Source organism: Dysidea avara, chromosome 1 (assembly GCF_963678975.1).
Source record: "Dysidea avara chromosome 1, odDysAvar1.4, whole genome shotgun sequence".
Classification (NCBI taxonomy): Eukaryota; Metazoa; Porifera; class Demospongiae; order Dictyoceratida; family Dysideidae; genus Dysidea; species Dysidea avara.
In genome coordinates, this window is record NC_089272.1 from 46,228,983 (window position 1) to 46,254,314 (window position 25,332).

The 25,332-nt window shown below is 38.9% G+C and overlaps 1 protein-coding gene across 1 annotated transcript in view; it reads right to left on the reverse strand.

Annotated features, from left to right (window-relative positions):
* LOC136265851 (uncharacterized) overlaps positions 1–25,332 on the reverse strand; it is a 232,676-nt gene that overhangs the window by 81,927 nt on the left and 125,417 nt on the right. Inside the window, exon 36 of the mRNA XM_066060787.1 lies at positions 6,987–7,033. Coding sequence (XP_065916859.1) covers positions 6,987–7,033 — 47 coding nt within the window. The remainder of the gene's footprint in view (positions 1–6,986; positions 7,034–25,332) is intronic.

The window sequence follows — 25,332 nt, forward strand, 5'->3', positions numbered from 1 at the left end:
ATATTTATGCTATCATTAAAGAGTTTCTATAATTGTGGGTGGTTGCATGAGGGTCTAACAAGTGCTGTTACTGAAGGTGATGCGCTGATGCTGGCTTTTAGTGAACACTGAAGTTTCACCGGCACTGAATGGCTGGGGCGGGATTAGAGATGTGCACGGGTAATGTAGCAGTAAATTGCTTCAACTGTATCCCAACACTACAGCGGGTATGAAACAGCTATATGCCGGTACGGCCCTGCATGGGGGAGTAATGCTATAACGAGTCAGTGGAGGCATACCGTGGCGAATTTAAAACAAATCAATGACTGGACTCACAATTAAACCCGGAGTTGACAGCACAGTGTCCATCAAATCAGCCAGCTCGCTATGGCTAATGACCTTGCCCACTTCCACGCTATTTGGGAATTGAGGTGGGCGCCTCACACCTCGACATCTTGGCAGCAAGTTTGAATCTTCAAAGAGCACAAAAGCGATCTCATAAACTAACAAACAACTATTAGCAAAATTAAATGTACAGATACATTGTGTAAAAAAACCCTGATAGCCGCAGCCTTTTTAAAATACGACTTCATGGTTGAAATAAAATAATCCCAATGGGATGCGATGACACAGAAAATGAAAAAAGAGCGATGCACATTTGAATAAATAATTTAATTAATGCATTGTAAATGGGTGCAAACTTTAGTCTACAAAACACAAGCAATTGTCTTCACTATGACGATTCAATAAAAGTAGAATCCAGAAAGCTTAGTCGAAATGTGTGAATTCATACAAAACCATGCAGCTAATATTTAGTGAATCAAGAATTTGCAAAATTTTAATTACATAAATTGTACCTTTAAACATACCATTCAGAATAATGACTTGCATGGGCATGTAACCCATGACAGTCAATTGATCTATCCCTAAGTATCATGCCTGTTTAACATGTCAAATTGTTAAACAGAATAAGTACACTTATGTAACAACTTTAAACAGGGTGTAGGACCAGGTGTCCTACAGACCTTCAGTACTTGTGCTGTAAAGCCTTATTATACTAATGTCCATTTGGTTCCACATGGGGTACTTTGAGATAATAAGTCACTCGTTAGAGTTCCTATGGATACATACAGCTGTATACAGTGGAACCTCAGTTATCCGGACCCCACTTATCCGGATTCTTGGTTAACCGAACTACGGAAATGACTGCTCTATTAGAGTAGTGACTGTTCTATGTTCTATTAGGGTGGTTGGAAATACTGATATTTTTAAAATTTTTCCTTATGCTATTTTATGATTATTTATGCACAGTTTCAGAGATACGGACTTTTCAGACTTACGGACCACCCCTGGTCCCAAGGGGTTCGATAACTGAGGTTCCACTGTACATGAAATTGAACATCCTGGCTGCCTGGCAGACTCCTGCAAGTGTTTGAGTGTTAATCAGATGGCTACAGGTTTGAGGCTGCCTAGGTCATTCCAGTCATGGATTTTTTCCTCTCTCTCCACCTTTTCAAATACAACAAATTTCAACAGGCTGTAGGACCAGGTGTCCTACAGACCTTCAGCACTTGTGCTATAAAGCCTTAATAAAAAATAAAAGTATTGATAAAGTAAACCTTCTTTCTGTGCATATTTCAAAATTGTGAGTGGGTGGGATAAAATAGTGGCATATTTTACCACAAAAATCATTGCAACTTTAGAACAGAATAAGCTATAAACATTCTGTAAAAACCAACTTTATTCTTAATGCAAATGCTTTAATTTTACACCAAGTTTGTGGATTTTGGATCATACAAGCAGGAAATAGAAACAAGACTGACAGTTTTTGAACATTAAATTTCCTGTAAAGGTCAAATCTGAAGTGTCTTCCTATCAAAAAATAATCTTTGTCATACACGCAAACTTTTTGCCAAGTTTCACACTTTTATCCAAAAGTGGACAAAAGGCCATTTTAAAAGGCTTAAAACCCTGCCTAATCAGGTGCGTGTTCCTATAGAGATTATAAATAAATATATATCAAGACACACGGTAGTATGTCATGCGGCCAAAGAAGGCGGCACGCCACACCGTGAGTATATTAACAGAAAGAAAATGCGGTTTTCACACCTTTGTAGCTCCATGATCCCTTATTTGATTGAAACCAAATTTGCTACAGACGTGCCGGCTAGGTAGGGGAGACTACATTCCAAATTTGGAGAAAATTGCTCCAGCTATTTCCGAGATACAAGCAGCCACAGTTTGTCTTTGTTTTTTCTTCTACTTTTTTTTGCACACTTCGCAAAATCTGAAATAAAACAGGAATGCATGCTCAAAGCGGACTGAAACTTGGCACACTTAAAGGGCTCAATAAGGCAAATATCAGTACCAAGTTTGGTAGGAATCTAATGAACATTCACAGAGTTATGACCAATTATGACCATAAAATAAGGTTGAAGGTCTGTCACACCCAAAGGGCAAACCCCTTGAAGGAATGAGCTGAAAATGATCTGATTTGATTTATTATTTATCCTCTAGGTAATTGGCATAAGCCGTTCTTCCTTACCAGAGCAACTAAGTACATATACAACACACAGAGCAAAACACCAACAAATTATACAAACACAAAAAAACAAACAAAAAGTACATATAATAATACACAACACAAGACATGTAGTTACAAATGTAACACTCATAATTACTTAGCTAAGTATATAGATTTAGCATAATTAACATAGTCAATGTACTAGGAAATTGCTATGTAAATGGAGTAACTATCGTAGGAGTGACTTTTGTTGTTTGGAAGGAATCCAGTTAAAGGCCATCGAGATATGACACAAAACCCAACCTGTGTCACAATTAGGCAATAGATTTTTTACGAATTTAAAAAACTATTAGTTTTCACGCCTACCAAGCAAACCGCTTAGAGCAGTGAGCCGAAAATTGGTGTGCAGATGGAATAATTATCAAAGAAAATCCTTGCAGTAGTACAGAAAAATCGGATTACAAACCACTGAGTTATGATTTGAAAGCCAACTACGTGTAGCAAATGCGAGATCGAGATACTCTAATAGAACAGTCACCCTAATAAAGCATTCAGCTACGTTTATAACTTACTCCATTATAGAATTATATTACATTGCAAGTTACTCTGTAGGGAGTTCAGCTACAAACAGGTAATCTTATAGACAGTTCAGCTACAAACAAGTCACCCTGTAGAGAGATATAGAGATCCAGAACATTATAAGTCACACTGAAGAGAGTTCAGCTATAAACAAGTCACCCTGTAGAGAGTTCAGCTACAACAAGTCACTCTGTAGAGAATTCAGCTACAAACAAGTCACTGTGTAGAGAGTTCAGCTACAAAAAATGCCATCCAGTGGAGAGTTCATCTAGATCAGCTACAAACAAGTTACTTTAGACAATGTTCAGCTACACGTAAGTCACTCTGTAGAGAGTTCAGCTACAAACAAGTCACTCTGTAGTACAAACAAGTCACCATGTAGCTGGAGAGTTCAGCAACTAACCAAAAAAACTACCCTGTGAAGAGTTCAGCTATTATAACTCTATAGAGAAAGTTATAACTCTATAGAGAGATCAGCTAAAAACAAGTCATCTAGTAGAGAGATCAGCTACAAGACATCACCTTATAGAGAGTTAAGCTACAAAGAAACCACCATGTAGAGAGTTCAGCTGCAAATAAATCACCCTGTAGAGAGTTCAGCTACAAACGGATCACCCTGTAGAGATATCAGCTAGAAAAAGTCATCTTGTATAGAGATCAGCTAGAAGGATCACCTTGTAGAGAGTTCAGCTACAAACAAATCACCCTTCAGATAGTTCAGCTACAAACAAGTCACCCTATAGAAAGATCAGCTAGAAGAAGTTACTTTGTAGAGAGTTCAGCTACAAAGAAACCATCATATAAAGAGTTCAGCTGCAAACAAATCACCCTGTAGAGAGTGCAGCTACGAACAGATCACCCTGTAGATAGTTCAGCTGCAAACAAATCATCTGTAGAGATTACAGCCAGGAACAAGTTCACCCTATAGAGAGATCAGCTAGAAACAAGCCACTCTGTAAAGAGATCAGCTACAAAGAAACCATCCTGTAGAGAGTTCAATTACAAACAGATAACCCTATAGGAAGTTCAGCTAGAAACAAGTCACCGTGTAGAGAGATCAGCTAGAAACAAGTCACCCTGTAGAGAGATCAGCTAGAAACAAGTTACACTATAGAGAGATCAGCTAGAAACAAATCATCTTGTAGAGTTTAGCTGCAAACAAATCACCCTGTAGAGAGTTCAGCCACCCTGTAGAGAGTTCAGCTAGAACAAGTCACCTTGTAGATAGTTCAGCTACAAAGAAATCACCATGTAGAGAGTTCAGATGTAAACAAATCACCCTGTAGAGAGTTCAGCTAGAAACAAATCATCCTGTAGAAAGTTCAGCTAGAAATAAATCATCCTGAAAAGAGTTCAGCTACAAACAATGAGAGTTTCAGCTACAGTTCAGTTATGTAAGAAGTCACCTAATAACTACAGTATGTGATAATCATTCAGTGTTAAATATACAAATATTTAATCAGACAAAAGTTATACACACAATTTCTTCTTTGTTCCACAATTTCTGCAGTAAAGACAAAAAAACAAGTTAATCAAAGCCAGTTTATGGCCAGTTTTGTGGCTTGCAATACAAAAAGAATTGATATCTAAACCAAAACAGCCAAGCTGTAAAAAAAGAGTGCAGCCCCCAAAAAGGCCAAGGTGAAAAAAGATGTGAAATCCAAGGTGGTGACCAAGAAATGGTTATGATGGTAGGTTAATGGCAAAAACTTTAATTACGACAATTCAGGTGAATTTGGTGCCGAATTCTAGTGGAGGAGGCAACGCAAATTCACCTGAATTGTCGTAATTAATTTTTTTGCCATTAACCTACCATCACAGCCATTTCTTGGCCGCCACCTTGGATTTCACATCTATTTTCACCTTGGCCTTTTTGGGACCTTACTCTTTTTTTACAGCTTGGCTGTTTTGGTTTAGATATATATATATATATGTACCACTTTCACACCTCAGATCAAAGGAAAGCCAGTGCATATATATCACATATTGCACTGACTCAAAATGTTAACGAGATATACGCAGTTCATATATCTCTTTAAGGCAGTGCGTATTATATAGTTATACAACGGCCACGAGTGCTCTGCCTGATATAAACGCACGAGCCTGAGGGCCGTTAGGCCCAAAGGCAAGTGCATTTATACAGGCAGAGCACGAGTGCACATTGTATAACTGTTATGTACCACTCACCTAATAGGTGTGGAGAGTCTTACAAGACAGCTGTAACACTTATAAAGGCCAGGTTTCTAACATCGATTGTGGGTAACCAAGCCGGACGTTGCGATGATGTTCCCCCTGCAGTACTGCAGCCACCTGAGATATTGAAAGCTAGTACACTATGGGTTATATCACTAACCTGCATTTGCTGTTTGACTCTCATTATGTAGTGCTCAACATGCCAGCGTGATCACTCAATTGCCATATAGACTAAGTGCCAGACTAATCGCCATAGTGATTCCCTCGAGTGAAAAAAGTAGCTAAATAGACGTTTTAAGTAAACAAAACCCAACTACTAAACGATACTAGTCTAATTCTTACTATTCACACTGGCTAAAATCGAATCTGGTGGCATGACAAAACTGGTTACCACAATCGAACGTAAAGGTTAGTATTATTTAAAATATATTTGTTTTATTGAGTCATTGTCGAAGTGGACTACAGTTTAATCTGGGCTAAGATGGCACCAGACTAGTAAGGTGTATAAGTACATTTATATATATGTAGACTAGAGTTGTGGCCACCCATGTTGGCTTTTTCGATCGCCATTGGCTGCTTGTAAACATTATATGTATTGGTGACGTTATGGCCCACAATCGACCTTTACATGTCAGGCTATAACAGAATTCGAGTGATCTGTGAAGTGTCCTTCCACCTATTAGGTAAGGTGTCGTAGTGGTCTTCACCACTGGCACTTGTGCTATGCTGCACAAAACTGTAGCCAGTGCAATATCTGTATATTGCACTGCGGTCGGTGCATTATAACTTATAATGCACTCGTTGTGGTCTACAAAACCGCAACCAGTGCGTTATAAATTATAATGCACTCGCTGCGGTCTGCAACATACAAATCATGGCACTGGCGGTGCCTTTGAACTGTCCACGCAGAGTGGTACATATCTTGTTACACACTGCCTTAACGAGATATACGCACTGCGTATATCTCGTTAACTTGAGACATTGCATACCTAATAGGTGTGCACACTATATCCAGAAATCATCAGATTTCTTTGATGTTTTACTGTTATCCTCTTCTCTTATATAGGGAATCAAGCAAGGTTCGATTGTGGGATTGAATTCTGCCAAACAACCTGTGATTGTGGTATTCAATTTTAATACATCAGCAGTATTTTTTTACTTCTATAAATGTAGCAATTAAATTAACACAATTAACACTAGTCTCTAAAAATTGCTATATTAGCAATTATAAAATCAAACTACTGTTTGATGTATTAAAATTGAACCCCACAATCACAGTTTGCTTGGCAAAATTTAATCCCACAATCACAGCTTACTTGGTTCCCTATATAAAGAAGGGTATAGCAACTAGAGATTTTGCCAATTAGGTGAGTCTACATGCTAAAGTAGAACATATTAGTTATACCATGAGCACTCGTGCTTTACCTGTATATACGCACTCGCCCTCGGGCCTGTGGCCCTCGGGCTTATGCGTATATATCAGGCAAAGCACTCTTGCCCATGATATAACTATTACATATATATCACTTATACCACAACTGCATCGGGTTTTGTAATATGTATACACTCTTAGCCCCGCCCTCCTGCTTCAGGTGTATTATATTAGCAAAACTGTGGTATAACTATTCCGTACATATTTGGTACAACTGAATATGTTTGACAACAATAATATTCACATCATAAATAACTTTTTCATGACCACATTACCCACCTCTGATACACATGTCCCATTCTCGTGAGTCTCACAGCCATTGACAGCTGTAAAATTACACATAAGTATAATATATCATAATTTATTATATTTGTAACATTACATTAAATAATTATAGACAAGTGCATAATATGTATAAACGTATTGCAAATAGTTTTGTTATATAATATTTACATTAAACTTAGCTTGGCTTTTCAAAATACAGGAGGTAACAATTTCATAGCTATACGTATGTACTAGCTACTGACACTAAGCAGGGGCATACCGAGGGGGTTTTCAGGGGGTTGAGGAAACCCCTTTGGATTTTACACACTACTGGAAACATTAAGAAATTGAAACTTCAGGTTTCCAGAATCTATCATGGAACAGGATGCATTTTAAACTTTTATTTTAGTTAAATACTAGCTAGCTAGTTAGACAAAAAAAGTAAACAAACTAGCTATGTATTTTAAAAATTAAAAATTTCAAAAGGAAGTAGCTAGGGGTTGACATACTGTTATCTAATCCAAAACAGCCAAGCTGTAAAAAAAGAGTGCGGCCCTCAAAAAGGCTATAGTGAAAAAGATGTGAAATCCAAGGTGGCAGCCAAGAAATGGCTGTGATGGTAGGTTAATGGTAAAAATTTTAATAATGACAATTCAGGTGAATTTGGTGCCGCTTGGTCTTGGCACCAAATTCATCTGAATTGTTGTTATTGAAATTTTCACCATTATCCTACCATCACAGCCATTTCTTGGCACCAAATTCATCTGAATTGTTGTTATTGAAATTTTCACCATTAACCTACCATCACAGCCATTTCTTGGCTGCCACCTTGGATTTCATATCTTTTTTCACTATAGCCTTTTGAGGGCCACACTCTTTTTTACAGCTTGGCTGTTTTGGATTACATTTCACTTCTTTTGGTATTATTTTGTATACCCCAAATCCAGCCTATGGCCAGTTTTGTGGATTTTTAAGTTATCTTTTTTTCTTTACCACAGGAAGAAGAAAAATATTAAGTAGATTTTGAATGCTTTAACTATTTGTGACCGAATTTGACAAAACAAGGCTTCCACACACATCCAATTTTCTGACTTTAATCAGCTGTAACTTGACTACTCAGCAAGCTATTGCCCTAAAATTTTCACAACGTCCTTCCATAGCATAGTACAATACCAGGTCAAACTTTGAAACTAATGGCATACTCCTACATTGAGTTATGGTACTTCAAAGTCATAAAAGTGGATGTGTGTGGAAGCCTTGTTTTGTCAAATTCGGTCACATTTTTGATTTTATCAGTAAATGTACAAATTATATATAATAATACATATTATATTTATTACATGTCAATTATTCTCTACAGATAACTTGTTTGCAGCTGATCTCTCTACTGGGTGACTTGAAATGTAGCTGAAGTCTCTACAGGGTGATTTGCTTGTAGATGACCTCTCTACAGGATTCTCTCTACAGGGTGACTTGTTTCTTTCTGTAGGGCTATCTGCTTGCTGTTGAACTCTTTACAGGGTGATTTGTTTGTAACTGAACTCTCTACAGGGTGATCTTTTTGTAGCTGAACTCTGCACAAGGTGGTTTGTTTCTAGCTGATCTCTCTATGTGGTAACTTGTTTCTAGTTGATCTCTCCTTTTTTCTAGCCAATCTCTCTACAGGGTTACTAACTTGTTTACACAGTAGCTGAACTCTCTACAGGCTGTTTTCTTTGTAGCTGAACTCTCCACAGGGTGATTTGTTTTTATCTGATCTCTCTACAGGGCTACATTGTCTGGCTTATCTCTCTAAAGTGTGATTTGCTTTTGTAGCTGAATGCTCAACAGGTCACTGGTTACTAATGGATCTCTCTACAGCGTGACTTGTATGTAGCTGAACCATCTGCAGGGTGATTTGTTTGTAGCTGAACTCTCTAGGGCGATTTTTCTAGCTGATCTCTCTACAGGATGACTTGTTTCTAGCTCAACTCTCTACACTGTGACTTGCTTCTAGCTGAACTCAATACAGTGTTATCTGTTTGTAATGAACTCTCAACAGGGTGATTTGTTTGTAGCTGAACTCTCTACAAGATTATTTGTTTCTAGCTGCATGATCTCTCTATAGGGTAACTTGTGTGTAGCTAGACTCTCTACAGGATGGTTTCTTTCTAGCTGATCTCTCTACAGGGTGACTTGTTTCTAGCTGATTTGTCTACAGGGTGACTTGTTTCTAGCTGAACTCTCTATAGGTGATTTATTTACATCTGAATTCTCTTCATGGTGGTTTCTATGTAGCTGAACCCTTTATAAGGAGACTTCTTCTAGCTGATTTCTACAGGGTGATTTGTTTGCAGCTGAACTCTTTACAGGGTAGTTTTTTGTAGCTGAACTCTCTACATACAAAGTGACTTCTTCTAGCTGATCGCTCTACAGGATGACTTGTTTCTAGCTGATCTGTCTGCAGGGTGACTTGTTTCTAGCTGATCTCTCTACAGGGTAATTTGTTTGCAGCTGAGGGTGGTTTTTTGTAGCTGAACTCTCTACAAGATGATTTGTTTGCAGCTGAACTTTTCCACAGAGTAGTTTCTTTGTAGCTGAATTCTCTACAAGGTAACTTCTTTTAGCTGATCTCTCTACAGGGTGATTTGTTTGTAGATGAACTCTACAGGGTGAACTGTTCATAGCTGAACTCTCTACAGGATGATTTGTTTGCAGCTGAACTCTTCCACAGGTGGTTACTCTGTAGCTGAACTCTCTACAAGGTAACTTCATTTTTCTAGCTTATCTCTCTACAGAGTGACTTGTTCCTATCAGATCTCTCTACAGGGAAACTTGTTTCTAGGTAAACTCTCTACAGGGTGATCTGTTCGTAGCTGAACTCTCTATATACAGGGTAATTTGTTTGTAGCTAAACTATCTACATGGTGGTTTCTTTGTAGCTGAACTCTCTACAAGGTTACTTCTTCTAGCTGATCTCTACAGGATGACTTGTTTCTAGCTGAAGATGAATTGTTTCTAGCTGAACTCTCTACAGAGTGACTTGTTTCTAGCTGAACTCTCTACAGTGTAGTCTGTTAAATTTGTAGCTGAGCTCTCTCTTGTTTCTAGGTGATCTCTGTATAGAGTTATTACTTCTTTGTATAGCTGAACTCTATATCGGGTGGTTTTTTGATTGGATGCTGAACTCTCTATGTGATAACTTGATTGTACTACAGAGTGACTTGTTTGTAGCTGAACTCTCTACAGGGTGGCTTGCTTTTAGCTGAATTCTATGTAAGATTAACTGGTTGTAGCTGAACTCCCTACAGAATAACTTACAATGTAATATAATTCTATAATGGAGTAATGTATAAACGTAGCTGAATGCTCTATTAAGGTGACTGTTTTATTAGCGTATCTCGATCTCGCATTTGCTACACGTAGTTGGCTTTCGAATCATAACTCAGTGGCTTGTAATCCGATTCTTCTGTACAATTGCAAGGACTTTCTATGATTATGATTTCAGCTACATACCAATTTTCAGCTCATTGTTTTAAGTGGTATGCCTGCCGGTAGGCGTGAAAACTAATAGTTTTTTATTCATAAAAATCGATTGCGTAATTGGGACACAGGTTGGGTTTTGTGTTATATCTCTGTGGTCTTTATCTCGATTCCTTTCAAACCACAAAAAGGCACTCCCACGATGGTTACTGCATCTACATAGCTATTTTCAACTCATTCCACCAAGGGGTTTACCCTGTGGGCGTGGCAACAAATCCGTCATAACTCCGTGAATGTTCATTGGTAGGGTCCGCAATGAAAAAATCAATAATCACGAAATTACTCCCCTACTATTTCAACTGTAGGGCATATCAATGTATTCTTTTACGTACTAATAAAACTTTTTTATCTTTCTCCATACGACGGGAATCGCGATTGTTTTATGCTGGAAATCATGGAAATTTGTGTGCTCTCCGGATGAAGCATGGGTTCCTTCCCATACTTGGCATGTCTAGTTTAGGTCTATACCTGATTATAACCCACAGCAGAAATAAATCGATTTGCTACTGTGGATTTGGTACGGAGCTACTCTTTGCCGAGAATTGGCCGAGAATCACGTATTTTTGGATTCAGAGCAACCCAGCAATCAACAAAGGGAAAGCCCACAAACTTTCACCATACAACAGTATAGTTTGGTTATCACTTCATGCACAGCGCAAGTTTCATATGGATCTGAGCTTTCCTTCCATCAAACTAAGCAGAATGAAATTTCTTCCTAGCGCATTTGACACTAAAATGGGAGGCATAGCTGTAATAACTCCAAGGTTTAGTTTCTCCAGAAAGTGATTTATTATGTTGTGACCACGTAATGGTATTAGCTTCCAACTATAAATGGATCACGTGATTATGGATTGATTTTTCGTGTGCATTATAGCTATACTGTACAGCTCACGGGTAACGTCGCATGTACACGTACCGGGGATTTCAGTTCCGTTTGAAAACAGGTGTTTTGCATGATGATGTAATCACGTTGTTTTGAACCGGTTGACGTCATCACACAAACAGTATAATTTTCAAACGGAACTGAAATTCCCGGTATGACGTGCGTGACGTGCGCTCGAGTGACCCATGTGGATGCAGCAAGGCTACAGTAATGCTCCACGATAACTTTACTCGAGAGCGTCATGCAAGACCAGATAACAGGTCTCACCTATGGTCTTGGGAGGCAGCACTGGCTCAGTTCTGCCAGCTGTGAAGTTTCCTATTGCAATGCCTGTGTTGTAGCTACCGAGTACTTGGTAACTTAGCTATTGGTATTGACTTGACCTTGACTCTGTCACAGGCTACAGTCAGTGCTGTAGCTAGCAGTATAGCTACCATAAACCTAGATGGATTGGTCGCCAAGTAATGCCACAGAACCCCAGTTAATGCAGTTTTCTAATTCGTATTTTCTTTATCTAGATAGTTAAAGGAAGGTAGAGGCTATTCGTCTGGTTCCGGACGCCGATTTTACCAAGCTATTCGTCCGGCTCAGTTCACGTGAACAAAAACTTAGACAAAAAAGGGTCCTCGATCAAACGAAAAAAAAATATCATGACTTGTCTGGGAATCGAACCCGGACATCCAATGTGTGAGGCAAGGATCGTAACTACTCTACTGCGTGGCTCCCAGCTACCCACCTATCTTAGTTTCTACTTTATATACCGTCATTCAAGAAGAAACTTTTATAAGAAGAAATACCCAGTGAAGAAGAAACCAAAGCTGAACCCGGCCCTAACCCTAACGTGACGTTTGCCTGTTAAGCACAATGATGACTTTCACTGTCTGTATGAAGGTAAGTTAGCTACCCACCTATCTTAGTTTCTACTTTATATACCGTCATTCAAGAAGAAACTTATATAAGAAGAAATACCCAGTGAAGAAGAAACCAAAGCTGAACCCGGCCCTAACCCTAACGTGACGTTTGCCTGTTAAGCACAATGATGACTTTCACTGTCTGTATGAAGGTAAGTTTTTGGGTGAGTTCGAGGTGAGCTAGGGTTGGCCCAGCTTTGCCGGGACGCTCGCTTCACTCGCTCCAACCCTAGCTCGCCTCGAACTCACCCAAAATTTACCTTCATACAACTAGTGTGTTTTGATACTCGAGTTATGGGTGACACTGTCGGACGAATAGTACCGGACGAACAGGACCATGCGATCCGAACCGGACGAATAGCCTGGTGAAATCGGCGTCCGGAACTGGACGAATAGCCACTACGTTAAAGGAATGGTCAACCGAAGTTTCAACTCTAGAAGCCAAGAAATTTCGAAGTTACAGCGATACGAAGGGCCTGCAAAGTGCTAACAGCAAAAAATTGATTTGTACAGTGACAATAAACTAAAGGAGTTTAATAAAACGATCATAACATACGGATGCAGTCCTCCACCAAGATGCAACTTGCACCATCGAATTCTCCATGAACAAGCAAATCTATTGCTGGGTAGGTTTTGTCTTCCAGGCCTTTCCTACAACCACGGGGGACCGGCAAAGGCAAACGAATGTGAGAAAAATCGATAGTGAACCTCTCGTCTAACGCAAAGCAGACTAACACTGATATCTTCTGTCTCTTTGAGAGTACTGATACGAAACAAAGATTTTGGAACTCCTCTTGCTTTTGGGATCACGATGCTGCCAAGGTTTTTGGTGTTATCACTTTCTTTCATTGTGAAACAAGCGCTTTAGAATTTACGGATTTTTTCGTTTTCATAAATATTCCACCCATTGCATTCTGTGGGCTCAGGCATGCGTTTATTGTATTCTACTGTATAATTAGCTACGTAGCTAGGCTTGCACGAACATAATTATGGGACCTATCACAAATGTTTATGTGATTTAAGTGTTGTATGAAGTTACTAAACTCAGTAGCGAGTGTTCTCATGTGTGGCGAGTTTCTCGCGCGACTAGTGCATAGCTATTCACGCAATATTCCACAGGTATTGTACGCTACATTGCAAAAGAATGATCCCGCGAGAAGATGCGAGCATTATTCGCATGTGTATACTCGCGATGTTACCTTTGAGCTGTACTGTACATGGTTAGGCCACTCCAACAAAATTCATTGTTTCCCATTTCCCACCTGCATACAGATTTTCTTCCCGCATGGTCATTCATCATTGTTGTCAATATTCATTATTTATCCTGTGACTGCATAGGCAGCATAGCAGTAACTAGTTTAGCATTCAGAAAGCCCATTTAGCTAGCTTTTCACTTTTAAGATTCTTAGTTTAAATATTTCTACTCTATTCTTACTTGTACTAGTTATGAATTTCGAAAATTAGTGGAAATTTCTACACGTATAATGAATAATGGACAATGAACCGCCTGCCTGCATGTATTTTTGAGGTCAATGAAATGGGAAACAAGGAATTTTGTTGGAGTGGCCTTAGCTATGTAGTGGTATAATCCAAGTAAAATTTCACTAGTATTTTATTAACATTTGACTGAGACACCACTGGTGAAGCATAGAGTTAGGCACAGTAAAATTTGGCGAAATGGCAGGGTTGTTTGCATGTAAGATCAAGATACTCTAATAGAGCAGTCATGCAAACAGTCTCCAGTCTCTCTACTATTCTGTTCTCTTTACAGTAAGAAATCAGAAACCATAAAAAGGAAGAATTAAATATCAGAGTAAAAGTGCAATTGGAAAGAAACCTCAGTAGTATCAGATTACTGGTTGGGATACACCGTAAATGAATCCACTTTATGAGTGCATGGCTATACACAGAGGCAATATTATTTTATAGACAAGATTAGGTAGTAAGAATGATTATGCTGCTAGAGTTTCAATTCACTACAATAATGATTCTATATAGCTGCAGAGGCATTTCAAAAAGAAATATTGGTATGATTTGGCCACCTTGCACTACTAAATGGTACAACACACACTTTTGATTAATTAGCTATACCTTCATACTAATTGTAACTGTAAGTTTTGTACATGCACATAATGATTTGTATAGGTCTTTCTAGTATATACTGCTAAGCAAAATTTCATCACACAAACAGGCTGTCAAATTTTAATGGTAGAAATATCTGCAAAACTGTAATTTTTCTGTGACTTAATTATACTCCCTGGTGGAGGCTCTGCACAGTAATAAATACAATACAATAATTGTAATTTTAATGGTACAAATGCATAACTATATAATTATGTTTTAATTAATTTTGCAAGCTTTCAATTTCTGTTTTGCTTGTAGGATGTGCATGCAATTTTATATTGATCTATAGACTGTGTATGTTATATACTAGGTAACATATTACATGTGTGAGATGTAGACATTTACTAAACTCTTATAAGTATATGTTAAAGCATAGCCGCGAGTGCTATATGAAAAATAAAGTACGAGGCGCGCGGCCGAGTACTTTATTTTTCATATAGCACGAGCAAGGCTATGCTTTAAATGATTTATGGAACTTTCTAGTCGTGTAGCTTCACCATACACTAGGACTCGTAATTAACAAGCGTTACACGAACTATTAGCAGCCTGAACGCACACAAACTAGTTTAACAAAGTAACTCACGTGTATTTCACCATAGTTTGGCATAGTAGACGTTCATCGCGTCTTTTGACAGGTTTTGCTCGCAACCCACAATTGATTCTATTGTGAGTCACATGGTGAAGTATTTCCGTGATATCTCCAGGACTTGTCTGTTTACATTAACAAATGTAACAGCAACGTTACCTTCTCCCACCCATCATCGAAGCATTTAGGTATGTCTATAAAACCAATCCAGTGGTGGAACTCGTATTGGCTGGGGTGATTGATTACTCAGCGAGTCGAGGCTATCAGCCTTCACCGGCTTGGGTGATTAGTTGTACTGACGCGAGCCCCGTAGGCTATTAGCCTACACTAAGGCACGTGGGCAACTGTGCTTTATTTCCCACAAAGAGTGCTTTATTGCACCGCAAAGAGTGCTTTATTGCACCGCAAAGAGCGCTTTATTGAACGAATAAAGCACTCTTTGCGGTGCAATAAAGCACTGTTTGTAGTCGATGAAGCAGTTGGCCGGCTGAGAGTGTACTTTATGAAATTTAACGTACACTTTTTCCTTTGATCTCGCCCACGCAAAGTTCTATAATTCATAATAAAAAGGATATCTATATATATAGATATCCTTTTATTATAAATCATAAGTTTAAGGACTAATGATACTCGGTATAGCATGTAGTTTCAATGGCTTATGTCTTCCCACTATGGATCTATTACCTTAAACGTGACTTAAAATGTGATTTCTAAAGTACATGCAATATTCTTCAATGACTTATAAACCTCACATAAATTCAGGAATAGCTATACACATACATAGACAGCTCTACAAAGTGTTATACATATATATTATAGAGCACTCAGTACATTTTGGCTGTTGGTATAGCAGTTATCCAACAGGCATTTGGTGCGGTTTCTCACAATAAAGCCAAAAATAAGTAGTACCCTTTAGCTATGGGTGAAATACCTAAAATGTCTTGTTTTTTAAAGGCTCATATATATAATATAGCACAGAGTAACTGCCTGCAGCCTGCTGTAAGAAATTAAGATTGAGGACATACCTCGCTTACTTTTAAGAAGAAATTAAGTACAAACTAGTTAAACTTATATATACCACTGATGTAAATGATTTTTGTTGGCTCTAAAAATACATATGGTACGCAATACTCTTTGTCAGCTGTCTGCTTCAACTTCATTGAAATGCCACGACTGTTTATATGACTGCTCTATTAGAATATCTCAATCTTACATGCAAACAACCATGCCATTTTTGGTAGGACCCAAAGTTTACTGTGCTCACTCTAGTAGCTTCACCAGTGGTGTCGCAGTCAGATGTTGATAAAAATACTAGTGAAATTTTACTTGGATTATACCACTACATAGCTAACCATGTATGGCTATAATGCACACGAAAAATCAATCCATAATCACGTGATCCACTTCTAGTTGGAAGCTAATACCATTAGGTGATCACAACATCAAGACACATGGTAGTGTGTCGTGCGGCCCAAGAAGCCGGCGCGCCACACCGTGAGTATATTTACAGGAAGAAAGAAAACGTCATTTTCACACCTTTGTATCTCGATGGTCCCTTATCCGATTATGATTATGATTATATACTGGGTCGAGACAGCACAGCTGATAATTGACCCAGGTAATTACAGACAAAAAAAAAACATTTAACATATACATGCATACATAAAATTATTTATTGTGTGATGACAAGGTGGTTGGTAAAAATTTCTGTGGATTGCTCTTCAATAAAGTTGTTAGGTAAAGTGTTCCATTCTCTTAAAGTATTCGGAAAGAAGCTTTTCTGATACGATACAGTGGAACTGACAGGGATTATAAATCGATGTTGATGGAGCTGTCTAGTTGGATACTGAGTTGGTAAGAAATAAGATGGTAGCTGTATGGAAGGAGTAAGCTGATGAACGATTTTGTGAAATTGGCTTAACCTATTAATGTGTCTTCTCTCTTGTAGGGTTGGCCATTCAAGGAAGTTCAACATATCTGACACACTACTGTACCAACTAAAATCAGAAAGGACCCATCTTGCAGCACGTCGTTGGATTTTTTCTATGTCATATATTAAGTATTCATGATAAGGGTCCCAGACACAAGCTGCATACTCTAACAATGGTCTTATGATGGTAATGTAGGCATTTTGCTTGACATTACTACTACATTTACTTAAGTTGCGCCGAAGAAAATTTAAGGATCTGTTTGCTTTAATGCACATAGCTTGAATATGATGCGACCATTGCATGCTTTCATGAAAAATAAGTCCCAGGTATTGATGTTGTTCTGTTAATTGAAGAGTTTCGTCATTTAAATTATAGTCATAATTAATGGGAGATGTTGATCTTGTACACCTTAATACTACACATTTGTCAATGTTCAATTGCATCTGCCACTTTTTAGTCCAGTTAAGAATGATACTGAGGTCTCTTTGAAGGCACAGTGAATCTTCTAAGGAATCAATTATCCTATACATAATGCAATCATCAGCAAATAGCCGAACAGTTGAAGAAATATTTTCATCAATGTCATTAATGTACAACAAAAACATGAGAGGTCCCAATACGGTTCCTTGTGGAACTCCAGACTTTACGGGTAGTTTACTTGACACATGATTTTCTAGAGTTACTTGTTGGTTTCTTTTAGTCAGCCATTGCTCTATCCATTTAACAAGGTTACCAGTAATTCCATAGTGCTTTAGTTTGTTTAATAGCCGTCTATGTGGCACTTTATCAAAGGCTTTGCAAAAATCTAAAAAGATCAGATCTACTTGCTTCTTTTCGTCCATAGCTTTAAGAATATCATCGGTTAGTAGCAGTAGCTGGCTTTGACAGGAATGAGAAGGCCTGAAACCGTGTTGATGCTTATTAATGATGTTATTGTTGTTGAGATGTTCCATTATGAAATGAAATACAATATGCTCCATTACTTTACAACATGTAGATGTAAGAGAAATAGGCCTATAGTTGGATGCCAGGTTTCTGTTACCCTTCTTGTGGATCGGTACAATGTTAGCAGATAGCCAGTCTGTAGGAAGTGTCTGATTTTTAAGGCTTTGAGTGAAAATTACCTGTAGTACTGGAGCAATGATTGAGCTACAGAGTTTTAGTACAAAGTTAGGGATACAGTCAGGTCCAAGAGATTTATTAGTAGACAGATTGTTTAAAACGTTTTCAATTCCTTCAGTAGAAAAACTAAGACTTTCAATTAGTGGAAAAGTGGTTTCTAAGTTTGAGAATGAAGTATTTTCATCTGTAAAGAGAGTAAAAAATTGGTTGTTCAATGTTTCAGCTTTCTCTTGTGGAGAGGTAATGCATTGCCCATCAACTTCTAAGGATGTTATGCTGGAGAAGTCTTTCCGCTGATGTTTAATCAGTGACCAAAATCTTTTACGATTATTAGTATGAGAATCATCAAATAGATGTGTACAATAATTATGATGGGCATCTTTCATTAAGTTATTAACCTCGTTTCTCACATGCCTATATGCAGACCAATCTGATCCTACTTGTGTGCGTTTAGCATGAACATATAATTTGTTTCGAAGTCTCATTTTTTGCTTGATAAACTGATTTAGCCAAGGAACATCTTTATGAGGCTTAATTACTTTAGTGGGTACAAATTTCTCGATGATATCAATAATATTAGTTTTAAAGAGATGCCAATTATCTTGGATAGTTCGACGGTATGGATCGTGTTCAAAGAATTTTTCACAAAATTCATGCATTTCTGATACAATTCCATCTTTGTCAGCTTTGTGAAATTGGAATATTTTTCTTCTTTGTATTTTGTGCTTTTCTAAACTAGTGAGCAATCTGGTGACTCGGTTGGCTGTCTCCCTCGTTTTACAGCTCCATTATCCATGCTTAGCTGCCGCAATTCTGATTAATGCCCACTATGACTAAAGACAAACAGAGACAAACAGAGACAAACGCACGTACTGCAATAACAAACAACTGGCCTTTGGTGGTACCGTTAAAAACGCCACGGTACAACAGCTGGAGAGCTTAGAAGTCGATTTGACGAGTTGGGAATGAAGAGCAAATTTCGCGCAAACCATCGATCACGTGCGCGAGATATTACGATTGGAACCTAATTTGCTACAGAGTTGCCCGCCAGCCAGGGGAGTCTACATTCCAAATTGGATGGAAATCGCTCCAGCCGTTTCCGAGATACGAGCTGCCAAAGTTTCGATTTTTTTTCTTCGTTTTTTTTTTTCTTCTTCGTGTTTTCGCACACTTGCAAAAATTGCTATAAAACACAAATGCGTGCTCCGATCGCCTTGAAAGTTGGCACACAGAAAGGGAGTCCAAAGGCGAATCCTAGCATCAAATTTGGTGCACATCTGATGAATGGTTCAGGAGTTATGACCGATTATTCGCGGAAAACAAGATCGATTTGTTGTCAAGATCGATTTGTGACCAGATTTTACAGAACCGATCCAAATCGCACATCAGGCAAAATCAAACTAACACCACCAGTGGATAGCTACACTATCGTACTACAAGTTTTGACCCTCAGCACTACTCAAACTACACGAGGCTGGTTTTTACACACGTCTTTTCTGGGTGGTGTGGAGTGCTCAAATGGCGGTTTCAGGCCTTGTGAAGGACCTGGTTTGGCAAGAGTCAGTGGTTTACTGGTGGACAGCCTTATAATGTTGGCCAGACGTGTTCTCTGTTGATTTTGCTACATATCAGCCACTAAGGAGCCAGCACAGCCCTGTAATCTCGTGTCTGGACTCCAATCGTGGTCTGCCTCCATTTTGAGGTCTAACTTTTGCCCTCCCCGCCACCCCCCAACCTCCACCCCTTTGTGAGCACTTGTGATACTACTTCGCTCGTCCAACTGCTCAGATTTTCTATCTTATTTGGCGGGAAACTGTACAAGCAGCTACAAGTACTGGAAGTGACTTGAAAGGTAACAGATTGATGCATCTTTTGTGTAAATTTCATATGCGTGCTTGCTATCCTTGGAGAGTTATGCTGGCTTCAATTCTTTAAAACCGTTTATCTCGGAACTTCTAATGTGCGATTTGGATCGTTTTTCCAAAATCCAGTCACATTTGTTGTTGAAGCGGTTTACCCTACAGGGTAAACCGCTCCATGGAATGAGTTGAAAATGTAGATGGAGTAACCATCGTAGGAGTGCCTTTTGGTGGTTTGAAAGGAATCGAGATAATGACCATGGAGATATGACACAAAACCCAACCTGTGTCACAATTACTCGATCTATTTTTATGTATTAGTTATTACGCCTACTAGGCAAACCGCTTAGAGCAATGAACTGAAAATCGGTGTATAGCTGGAATACTCTTCATAGAAAGTCCTTGCAGTAGTACAGAAGAATCGGATTACAAATCACTGAGTTATGATTCAAAAGCCACCTCCGTGTAGCAAATGCGAGATCGAGATACTCTAATAGAACAGTCACCCTAATAGAGCATTCAACTAATTTATTTTCTCCATTATAGAATTCTATTACATTACAGGTTATTCTGTAGGGAGTTCAGCTGCAAACAGTTAATCTTATAGACAGTTCAGCAAGAAGCAGGTCATCCTGTGGAGAGTTAAGCTACAAATATATCACTGTAGAGATTCAGAACATTACAAGTCACACTGAAGAGAGTTCAGCTATAAACAAGTAATGCACCCTGTAGAGAATTCAGCTACAATTAAGTCACTCTCTAGAGAATTCAGCTACACACAAGTCACTGTGGAGAGAGTTCAGCTACAAACAAATCAACTTGTAGAGAGATCAGTTACACACAAATCAACCTGTAGAGAGATAAGCTAGAAACAAATAACCCTGTAGAGAGTTCAGCTACAAAAAATCACCCTGTAGAGACATTAGCTAGAAACTAGACTCGATGTAAGGAGTTCAGCTACAAGCAATCACCCAGTAGAGAGTTCAGCTAAAACAAATCAACCTGCAGAGAGATCAGTTACAAACAAATCACCTTATAGATAGTTCAGCTACAAACAAATTACCCTGTAGAGAGATTGGCTACAAATAAATCAACCTGCAGAGAGATCAGCTACACACAAATCAAATTGCAGAGAGATCAGCTACAAACAAATCACCCTATAGAGAGATCAGCTAGAAACTAGACACAATGCAAGGGGTTCAGCTACAAGCAAATCACCCTTTAGTGAGTTCAGCTACAAACAAATCAACCTGCAGTGAGATCACCTACAAAAATGCACCTTGTACAGAGTTCAGTTACAAACAAATTAACCTGTAGAGAGATCAGGTAGAAGAATTCACCTTGTAGAGAGTTCAGCAACAAAGAAACCACCATGTAGAGAGTTCAGCTGCAAACAAATCATCCTGTCGAAAATTCAGTTACAAACAAATCACCCAGTAGAAAGATAAGCTAGAAGAAGTTACCTCGTAGAGAGTTCAGCTACAAAGAAACCACCACATAAAGAGTTCAGCTGCAAATAAATCACTTGTAGAGAGTTAGGCTACAAACGAATCCCCCTGTAGAGGGATCAGCTAGAAGAAGCCACCTTGTAGAGAGTTCAGCTACAAAGAAACCATCACGTAGAGAGTTCAGCTACAAACAAATCACCCTGTAGAGAGATCAGCTAGAAGAAGTTACCTTGTAGATAGTTCAGCTACAAACAATTCACCCTGTAGAAAGATCAGCTAGAAGAAGTCACCTTGTAGAGTGTTCAGTTACAAAGAAACCATCATGTAGAGAGTTCAGCTACAAACAAGTCACTCTGTAGAGACTTCAGCTGCAAAGAAACCACCATGTAGAAAGTTCAGCCTCAAACAAACCACCCTGTAGAGAATCCAACTACCACAAATCACCCTATAGAGAAGAAGTTACCTTGTAGAGAGTTCAGCTACAAAGAAACCATCATGTGGAGAGTTCAGCTACACCACCATGTAGAGAGTTTAGCTACAAACAAATCACCTGTAGAGAGTTCAGCTAGAAACAAATCACCCCGTAGAGAGATCAGCTGGAAGAAGTCATCTTGTAGAGAGTTCAGCTACAAAGAAACCATCATGTAGAGAGTTCAGCTGCAAACAAATCACCCTGTAGGTTGATTTGGTTTAGCTGAACTCTCTACAGGGTGATTTACTTGAAGCTGAACTCCTTACATTGTGTCTAGTTTCTAGCTGATCTCTCTACAGGGTGATTTGTTTGTAGCTGATCTCTCTACAGGGTAATTTGTTTGTAGCTGAACTCTCTATAAGGTGATTTGTTTGTAGCTGATCTCTCTGCAGGTTGATTTGTTTGTAGCTGAACTCTCTACAGAGTGATTTGCTTGTAGCTGAACTCCTTACATTGTGTCTAGTTTCTAGCTGATCTCTCTACAGGGTGATTTGTTTGTAGCTGATCTCTCTACAAGTTGATTTGTGTGTAGCTGATCTTTCTGCAGGTTGATTTGTTTGTAGCCGATCTCTCTACAGGGTAATTTGTTTGTAGCTGAACTCTCTATAAGGTGATTTGTTTGTAGCTGATCTCTCTGCAGGTTGATTTGTTTGTAGCTGAACTCTCTACAGGGTGATTTGCTAACTAAACACAATGCAAGGAGTTCAGCTACAAGCAAATCACCCTTGAGTGAGTTCAGCTACAAACAAATCAACCTGCAGTGAGATCACCTACAAAAATGCACCTTGTAAGGAGTTCATTTACAAACAAATTACCCTGTAGAGAGATCAGGTAGAAGAATTCACCTTGCAGAGAGTTCAGCAACAAAGAAACCACCATGTAGAGAGTTCAGCTGCAAACAAAACATCCTGTCGAAAATTCAGTTACAAACAAATCACCCAGTAGAAAGATCAGCTAGAAGAAGTTACCTCATAGAGAGTTCAGCTACAAAGAAACCATCATGTAGATAGTTCAGCTACAAAGAAGTTACCCCGTAGAGAGTAGGCATGCGGGAATTATGCGGGAATAATTTTGGGAATTTTGATTGCAGATGCTATTCCGGAATTATTCCAGAATAATTTGGGAATATTACGAATAAACGAGAATAATGCGCGAATAATATGCACAGTTAGCCAACACCAGACAAACCAAGTAACAGAAAACAACACACTATAGTTACTTACATTGCGAATAACATCTTCCTCGCAATGACACGTCAAACCCTACGTGAATCACGTGAGTATCCGCCTGAATACATAAGAGTTTGCGTGGTAACATGTGCTATGGCTACACCAGCGGAAAAGCAACAACAAACGTCTGGATTATCGACGTTATCTTCTAGCACTGTGCTAGATGCAGTGAACCTTAGTGGTTCAGAAGATGTAAGCGACCAAGACACTGATAGCGATATTGAACAGCTGTAATGTGACCAGGATCAAGGTCAAGGCGAACCTACGTCCCATGCTGGGTTAAGGACAGGTAGTGAGAGTATTACTGAAGGCGAAATGAGTAGTTCTATGAGTTCAACTAGTGCACCAAGTTTATTAAATGTTCTTAGAGCTCCTAGACTATCTGATCTAACAAGAAAAAGAAAACTGCAGTGCAATCCCGGAAAACGCAAGAAGACTAAGCCTTCTTCATCTGTTAATTCTGAGCCAAAAGGTGTCAAGTCGCAAGATCGTGTAAGGAAATATCCTAATGAGAGCCTTAGTGTTTCACATGGCAAGTTGTTTTGTACAGCATGTAGAGAAGAGTTGAGCTTAAAAAGTTCAAGTCTTACAAATCACTTAAAATCACAGAAACACAAAGAGGGTAGGGAACGGCTAAAGAGGAAAGAAGCAAGGGAGAGGGATATTGCAAACAAAATAACTGACTACAATGAAGAAACATATTTGGTTAGTGAGAACATAGCACAGAGCACACAGGTATTTCGTGTAAAAGTTGTTTCAGCATTCCTTCGTGCTGGAGTTCCTCTTAACAAGGTGGAGGTATTTAGAGAGCTTTTTGAGGAGACTGGATATCGTCTCACAGATAGAAGGAACATGCATGACTTGATCCCTTTCATTCATAAGCAAGAATTTGAAAGAATTCGAGAAGAAATCAATGGTAAAGATGTATCAGTTATTTTTGATGGCACTACGCGCTTAGGGGAAGCATTGGCTATTGTCATTCGTTATGTAAATTCTGAATGGAAGATTGTACAACGGCTAGTTCGTCTTCAAATGTTAGTGAAGAGTGTTACTGGTGAGGAACTAGCTAGAGAACTAATTTCAGTTCTATCAGTGAATTATGGTATCTCAACACAACTTCTGTTAGCTGCAATGAAAGACAGGGCAGCTGTAAATGAAACAGCCGTTCGCACTCTCAAAGTTGTTTATCCCAACCTTTTAAGCATTGGCTGTTTTTCTCATACTATTGACCGCGTAGGAGAGCATTTTAATACTCCGAATCTTTCTGACTTTATCACAAGTTGGATTAGCCTGTTTTCACATAGCCCTAAAACAAGGTTTCTGTGGCTTGAACAAACAGGAAAGTCAATGGCAACTTTTAGTCCTACTCGCTGGTGGAGCCGTTGGGAAGTAATTGAACAAGTATCAGTACAATTCGGGGATGTTTTACCCTTTTTACGACGTGATGATGTTGGTTCTGCTACCACAACTGGAAAGTTGCTGACCTTATTTACCGATCCTCAAAAAAAAGTCCAGCTTGAAGTGGAGCTTGCTGCTATAATGGACTGGGGCAAGACATTTGTGACTGCTACTTATTCACTTGAAGGAGATGGTCCTTTAGTTATGGAAGCCTATGAAAAAATTGAAACAGTCAGGGCTGCAATTCATGCAGGACATACTCCTAATGTCAACACTGTTGCTCGGAGATTGTGTAGTAGCAGTGATAAGAGTTTGCTGCAAGTAGTTTTCCGTCCATTGCGCTCAAGAGGGTCCACAAGCACCAATCAAGCTTTACTCCAAAATATCATCCACTACGCAACAGCATGTGTGCAACCTGGACTCGATTACTTTAACAAAATTTTTGATTCCAAGCTGAAAGACACACTTTTGGCATTTAAAGCTGCCAGATATTTTTCTCCACAGCAGATGAAAGACATTCAACCTGATGCTGAGGCTATCAATTCTGTTAAAGCATTTCCATTTTTAGATTCACAGACAGTCCTGAATGGACTTAAACAGGAGCTCCCTTCTTATCTAGCCAAAGTCGTTGATCTGGATCCGGCAATTGACATTCTCCAGTGGTGGCATTGAAATGAGTCAGATTTACCTTGCTGGGCAGCTGCTGCCCGCAAGGTATTGCTTGTGCAGCCATCATCAGCAGCTTCTGAGCGAGTTTTTTCACTGTTGAAGTCTTCTTTTAACTCCCAGCAACAAAAATCATTACAGGACTATGTAGAGGTGTCATTAATGCTGCAGTATAACAGCCGTTAAAGTCCACCTATAGAACAACAAAAT